The 7,788-nt window shown below is 43.3% G+C and overlaps 1 protein-coding gene across 2 annotated transcripts in view; it reads right to left on the minus strand.

The window, feature by feature from the left end:
- The window catches only part of ASTN1 (astrotactin 1), a 305,257-nt gene that overhangs the window by 67,165 nt on the left and 230,304 nt on the right, over positions 1-7,788 (minus strand). For both annotated transcript variants that reach the window (XM_034666761.1, XM_034666760.1), the window contains exons 15-16: positions 2,857-2,961; positions 469-657 (exon numbers count right to left, since the gene is read on the minus strand). In XM_034666761.1, coding sequence (XP_034522652.1) covers positions 469-657; positions 2,857-2,961 — 294 coding nt within the window. The remainder of the gene's footprint in view (positions 1-468; positions 658-2,856; positions 2,962-7,788) is intronic.

Genomic DNA, 7,788 nt, shown 5'->3' on the forward strand with positions numbered 1-7,788 from the left:
AAAGATTTATTTGAAAGGCTGTTATCCAGAGCTATACAAACACTTGAGCCTATGGAGATTTCCTCTTAGCACAAATCATTGGGGAAAAAAAAGTCCTAAACACAGGGCAGGGTAGAGGCAGGACATAGCAGGGGAGACTGCAACACTCTCCAGCTTCTCCCCTGGTCCATAAGAACAGTTGAACACTTTGCCCTTGTCGTGACAGCAGAATGCACGGGAACTGGTAAAAACCTTTAGAGGACCCTCCACGATCACGAACACAGTGACCATACACTTTTGACCCCATCCTGCATCTAAAGTTTCCCCAAACACCCCAAGCTTGGCAGTTTTAAGGATGGGCACTGAACACTGCAGCAACATCTGAACTAGTCCTCTGCCAACACACTCCTTTAGTTTGGGCCCGTGATTCGCACCTAGACAGCCGTACCTGCACGGGGTGTAGAATCTGCTGATAAGCTCATCACTCACCTTTGCTGATGTCTTCATATTCTAGCCAGAGCCGCCGCTGCACCTGCTTGTTTGGGTACCAGATGGAACAGGACTCCTCGAAGCCATAGATAGCTTCCTGGATGTAATGGTTGCCAAACTGGTCCAACAAGGCCACAAAATCCCCACGTGACGTAGCGCCATCCAGGGAGTGGAGCGCATTGCTGAGGGCTATGGAGAAACATCACCCAAGAGTGAGAGTGAGGACTCACAGGTGGGTGTCCAGATTCCCGGGCCATTCAGCCTCCAGAGCTGAAATGCCCGTGTGGCCTGAAGTGATGCTGGAGAGCTGGCTGGACCTATCAGCTGAACATTTCCAGTCCGCTAAATTTTCTTTCCTCGATGAGCATCTCTCAGGCCAGTTGGTTATGTTGTTAACTTCGTGCAGACAGAACACCGCCAAATCTAACTCCCTGCTCAAGTCAATGTTGTTTTTTTCTTTTTCAAATCGTAAGTCATGACATTAAATCAATTTAGTGAGCTCAAATAATGGCATTTCAAAAAAAAAATAGCGTAGTCTAAAATAGAAACACAAATACCAGCAAAGAACATTTCACATCGTAAAATGAAGTCTTGCTTCACGAAATTTCTCGTGTGTATGTGGGAGCGTGCGTATTTCAAGGTCATAGTGGAAAAAAATGGATTCTAACTATGGGTAGTGACCAAAAGAGTTCTTGGAGGTAGACTATTGCCTCAGACATAGACATTGGTATTGGGAAGATAATGGAAGAAGAGGGGTGAGAAGTCATTCATCTAGCTTATATTTATTTCAGAAAATCAAAAATATATGGACAGGAAGATGGCGAGTAGAGGAAAGGATCTATTCACTCCCCCCCACCTCCCCCACCAGATCTCCACAGATTTGCTTTTCCTGCTCAGGAGAATTAAACGGGATGGAAAGATAGCCCATGCCCAATTTTCCAAATCCATTGCCTTCTGAACCTGGCCAGCTTTAGTCAGCCTTCCTTTGTATGCACCCGTGTCCTATCAGGACGAGGCAGAGCCTGGCCCAGGCAGGAGATCCCGAGCGCAGAAGTTCACATCACCAGTGATGCCACGCGTGGCTTTGAAAGGCACGGGACAGCAGTGAAATCCCATTGTTAACTCCCAGTGCGCATGACACCTGTGCTGGGAGCAAGCTCAGTGAGGGAACAGGACAGCGTCTCTACTGCTATGTGTTCCTAGAATGAGGAGTAGCTTAGTTATTTCCAGGTTTTTCTGTTACCAGCAGAGTTTACTTCAGTAAGATTCCCCATCCTAATCCCTTCTTGCCAAGAACTCTTTCAAGTTAAAATAAATAGAGTTCTGAGTCCCCTTGTGTCCTATGGAAATGCTTTATATCCTTGATGCATTTTCCTTCCCTATGCATACAGCTTTACCTTTCGTGAGTATATGTCTCACTTCTTCTTTATAATGCTTTGTCCCCTATCTTTTATCTCTCTCCTGTTGGCGCTAAGGCTCTGCCTCCCTATTGCTGACCCGAAGATCCCTCTCCTTGTCTTGTCATCTCATGCCAACAACATCATCTGGCTCTAGTTCCCTCTTCATCCAACACAGAGAAACCAGACTCTACGGTGTAACCTTCCCGTCTGGCACATTCTTTAGGTGGCTTCAGAGGAAGGAGTGGAGTAAGAGGACGAGTTGGAATGGAGATGTGTACCTACATTAAGGCCTCATTTGTAGCAACTAACTTGCCCATCTGCAAATTGCACATCAGGATCGCTTAAGTGCTAGGAAAAAACTTGATTCAAGGCATTTACTGCCCAAATGTAGAGAATACTTGTACAAGGCGCCTCACTGTTCTGTCTGGGTCAATTTGTCCTGGTTTTTGGAATTCACTACTCCTTAACTTATTAGGTATCTTGCTCTCTTATCTATCATCGATCTGTCTTTTGCTCACTTGCTGTTCAGGGACCAGAAAAGCTGTTTCTACCCCCTCCCCCACCCCTCCTCTTTCTTGCTCTTTTTCCCAATTTCTTTCATTGTATGAAAACTCTAAGTGATACTCTTTGCATTTGGAAGGTTTTATTCTGTCAATTTATAAAAAGTCTGCTTTTGCACGTCCTCTCTGTACACTGTGTGACCCCAGGAGGAAAGATAAAGTAGGTGTTTATTTTCACCGGCCCCACCTTGGCCTTCCCATCACATCTACAGTCCAAGATAAAACTTGCAATTTAATCTATCTTTAGACAAGGATCGGATTCCAGGTGTTTGCCCTTAAGGGTGAATCTGAGTGAATAGGTTATGTAGCTCAGGAAGTGGCTACATTTTCGACTGTATCTGCAACAATGGGATAAAAGGCTCGTGCCCTTGGAAAGGCACTCCACGCCCCAGGAGCAAGTGGGAGGGACGGCTTGCCGCTGTGCTCACCCTGAGAGACCGCCACTTGGTTGAGTTTGATGTGGTACATCACAGACCGGACCTTCCAGTGTTGCAACACAGGGTATCCAGACACCTCACTGAAGTTCACCATCCCTGGGGACAGAGGAGACGCGGGCTCAGTGTGTGTAATTGATTCTCAGGTCCCAAGCCTACTGGGTTAGCAGGTGTCATTGTGAGAAGACGAGAAAGCATTCTTTGATGGAGAGAATTTCTGGAATCACAGTGACAACAGCTCTCATTTATTGAACCCTTCCTTTGCGGCAGACATTTTGCTAAGCACTCTGAACAGTCTGCATACATAAAGTCACGTGGTTAGTGCAAGACAGGTGCTATGATTTGCATTTCATAAACAGGGAAACTGGGGCCCAGGGAGGGTGTTTGCTTAAGGGCCCTAGGCCACCAGGTGGAGCCAGGACGGAGTTTCAGATGTATCTGAGACAGGGTGGGGTTCTTAACCTTTCTATAATATTCCCTTAGTAAATTTCTATGAAACTCTAGACTTACTGTAACACACGCGAGTTTTACTCTTTAATAACTGTACTAATTGACTCAGCTCAGGTACCTGATAACATTGATTTTTCTGTCGCATTTAACTGATTTGTGTTCAGTATTTACATTTTAATTACTCTGAAGCTGATAATGCTGATTTCTTCCTCACCAGGAGGGACAGGGTCAGTGTGACTCAGTCATCAAGGGGCAAGGTGGCCCTGTAGGGACTGCCATCTATGTGCCAGACTCTGTAACAGACACTTTATTTGTGGTCTCCCTTTTACCAAGGGGAGAACTGAGAAGCCAAGGGACTCGTCCAAAGTCATTCTCAACAAGCACACCCTTGTAGCCACTTAGACATGCTGAAATGCGTTGTTCCTGCTTGAGCACCGTGGAGAAAGAGTGGTATCCTATTTGAATTCTAGTCATTACTATAAATATAAAATGCTACAGAAACAAAATAATTAGACCACAAGGAATAAAAAAAAAATCACCTTGCTAAGCTTAGAAAACCAGTTTTAGCTTCATTTCTATGCCTAACGTTTTGCTATGTGTATAAGTTATAGGAATAAATATATATGTGTATGCATGTGTGTAAGCANCAAGGAATAAAAAAAAAATCACCTTGCTAAGCTTAGAAAACCAGTTTTAGCTTCATTTCTATGCCTAACGTTAGTTGCTATGTGTAAAAGTTATAGGAATAAATATATATGTGTATGCATGTGTGTAAGCGCATATATATGTATATATGTAAATAGAATGGCAATATGTATAGAAACTTTAGATAGATACTGTGTGTAAATATTATGTGTATAATGTGTATAAATATAATGGTGATGATACATACATACATACTGAATTATCCTGCCATTGTGACCCATGCTTCCTTCAGGCTAAATCAACTAACTTAATACATAAACTGGATGAAGAGGGGGCGGGATTAGTTAGCTGTTTGTCAACTCTGATCAAATTAGCTGAGTAACTGCCAAATTTCCATTTCGGTGTGAATCATACAGGAATAATTATCGGTAAGGCAAAAAAAGCAAAAAGGTCAGAAGGGGTGCTTAGTGAATCAATTGCTCAAATTTCATCTCGGACAATCAGAGATACGTTACTTGAAACTAAAAGAAGGTTTTCAGTCCTTTTCTTTCAAATGTTCTTCTTTTGGGCATGAAGCTTTGTGACAATAGTCATACTACTACATACCCTGGCTTTTCATCTTTAGGTTCATTTTAAAAGCATATAAATGAAACTCGAACTTTACAGGGTTAACACCCCAGTCATNCAATCAGAGATACGTTACTTGAAACTAAAAGAAGGTTTTCAGTCCTTTTCTTTCAAATGTTCTTCTTTTGGGGCATGAAGCTTTGTGACAATAGTCATACTACTACATACCCTGGCTTCTCTTCTTTAGGTTCATTTTAAAAGCATATAAATGAAACTCGAACTTTACAGGGTTAACACCCCAGTCATATACCTTAAAGACGCATTTCATGAGAGCACAAACGTGCATGCTCTGTTGAACTATTGCACGTAATGTGCATTCTCTAGTTACGTCAGCTCACCTGCTTGCTGTTATTTCAAAAAGCCTATTAATAAAAAAAAATAGCAAGCCCCATCAATGAAGACTTTTCTGTATATTGGAAAACATTCCGTTTAATGGAGTTGTTTCCTAGTGGGAAAAGAAACGGGCAGGAAACCAGGAGGCCGGAGTTCTAACACGGGCTGTGCGCCTGGAGGGGCAGTTTCTGCTGCCCGCCCCTGACTGACGTTCTCTCTGGCGACCTGGCTGCGGGATATTCTGGTTGCCTGTGGTTTCAGCTGTCAAGTGAGAGGCTTAGCTGAGGTGACCTCTTGCTTCCTCTTCCATCCTGCGATTCCGACCAGCTCCGTGACTTGGGCTAGGCGACTCCTGCGTTTCCATTCTCCTATCTGAAAGTAGCGATCCTGGCATTCATCTTAACCTGCTTCACAGGTAGGTTGCCAGAACCCGATAAAGTTCTGGGCATAAAAGTACGCTGAGAAAAACATAAAGCATCATATACACGCCTGGCTTCTATGATTGTCATCTGCTTCGTCACCCCTAATTGTGTACACTGGCCCTTACTTCCTAGACGCTTTTGTTATAAATTCTTGGGCTTTAGTTCAGAATGACAGAGTGAAGAAAAAATAAAGCAAGCAAGGATTTCAGGGGACAGGAAGGGATAACGTTGTCCTACGTTCACCCATGATGAGCCAAGATACTGAGCCCCATCGCTTCGCCGCTGAACAGCAATCCTACTGAGCGCATCTCGGCTCCACCAGAGTCAGGGAGACAGGTGCGAGCTGTCAGTGTTTGGGAGGCGTTGATCTGAGCTTGCATACGGATAATATGTCCTTTAGTTAAAAAGAAAGGGATATTTTAAAGTACATATCTTCTAGCTGGGTCATAGGTTTCTTTCTCAGTGTGCCCTTGACATGTAGTCAGCTCTAGTTTTTTATTTTAATTTATTATTATTTGGGAATATATCTCTCAATGAGTCTTTTAGCGAACAAAATATCTCTATGTTTTCTCAAGAAAAAACATGCTTTCCCCTACCTATGCTTGAAAAAAAGAATGACTGAATACACTTCTGTGGAAGGAAGGGAGGGAGGGAGGGAGGAAGGAAGGAAGGAAGGAAGGAAGGAAGGAAGGAAGGAAGGGAGGGAAGAAGAGAGGGAGGGAAGATTGGTTTCTCCTGTTATTTTATTTGAAATGTCATGGAAACGCATTATGCCTCAGAGTTCTAAAAGTATGTTTCCTTCAGCTAAACCTGAAGAAGTTCCAGAGAGATCAGAACTCTAAATCTTCACACAGACTGAGCAATTATGGCATCCACTGGCCCATGAATGTGGCCAGCAGCCTCTTCTCCCTCCTTGGTCTGCCTCTGGATTCTTTTTTCTCTCAACTGAGAGACTCAAAATACAAACGGGCGATGGCCAGATCATATATAAAAATAGAACTCTGACCCATAATCTGGCACAAAAAGCCCAGGAAACCAACCTATCATCTCTAGTAACCAGCCCAAGAAGCTAGTCTACTGTCTATAAATCAGACTTAGAGAAGTCAGATCACTATCTCTAGCGACCAGTCCAAGAAGCCAAACAGTGTGCTCTGTAAAAACTGGCAACATGACCAGGACTTGATTGATGACTGACAGCTTTCCTAATTTTTGTTCTTGCTTCCAACTTAGGTCCAACCAGAGAAAGGCAGATATGTACTCCTGAATATCTACCTAGAATGCCTCACTCCTCCATAGTCAGCTGGCCCACCTACATGCCAACAGCCTCCGATCAGGGCACACCCGAGGCCCTCCCTTGTTTCCTCTAAAGCTCTCCTGCTCCTCTGCTTGCCCTTCAGTCTCGGCCAAAATGCAAGTGATGGTGGCTGAATCCTTTGCTGAATGAAATGCAAGTGATGCTGGCTGAATCCAANAAGCTCTCCTGCTCCTCTGCTTGCCCTTCAGTCTCGGCCAAAATGCAAGTGATGGTGGCTGAATCCTTTGCTCCAGCCAGCTCTGAATAAGTAGCCTCCACCTGTTTTAATCTGGTTCCTCTTCATTTATTTCCACACAACTTGTCACACCAAAAAGTCTGGCGAAGCTCGGAGTTCTTAACTCTTATTTCGATGAAGAGGGAAGCACTCAGCAAGATAAAGCACATAAATCAATATTTTCCAGTATGTTCTTCAAACCGATAATTCCGAAAGATGGAAACAGTTATTATGTGAAAAAGGATTCTCTGGTTAAACAGGTTTGGGAATTGCTGGGTGAAGTGAAGTAGACGGGATTTCTTCAGTGTAGGGATGCTTGGGACCTGTCTTTCTAGGCTAAGGTGTTGCAAATTGCTGAGAGGTAGAAACTGTAGTCTTTCCAAATGTATTTAAAGAAAGAACCTATTCACGAACGGAGCACTGGTTTTTCACGAAAAAACACCACCGTGCTTGTAAATGCTGAGGTTGAAGATTCTGAAGATCACTTTAGCTCTAAAATCTTCTAAGCTTGTAGGTTTATGGGGATTATGACCTGTAATAGCACCTAGTACGACATGATATGATATTCTCTATGTGACTCTCAGGAAAGAGACAATTAAAATGTTACCAGAACTAGAAAGTTAATATGGGAGAAATTTGGTCAACCATCTCCTTAATTCTTCTAGTCATTCTGGGCTTTACAAAAAACAAGACCGAACCTTTATACATCAAATGTTAGACTTGACTCTCTCAAGGCCATGAAAAACAGAAGTGATCCATATGGACATCCTTCTACTCCTCCTACCTCTAATATGCCAAATTAAGAGAGGTCCAAGGGCACTGGGGAGAAAGAAATTTCTGTTGTAGACAAGGAGCCAGTTTGGATTTGATCCTTATTTCCAAAGATGTAGATTCAAACGCGGTCTTCTGATGTCTCTCAG

Source organism: Ailuropoda melanoleuca, chromosome 8 (assembly GCF_002007445.2).
Source record: "Ailuropoda melanoleuca isolate Jingjing chromosome 8, ASM200744v2, whole genome shotgun sequence".
NCBI lineage: Eukaryota > Metazoa > Chordata > Mammalia > Carnivora > Ursidae > Ailuropoda > Ailuropoda melanoleuca.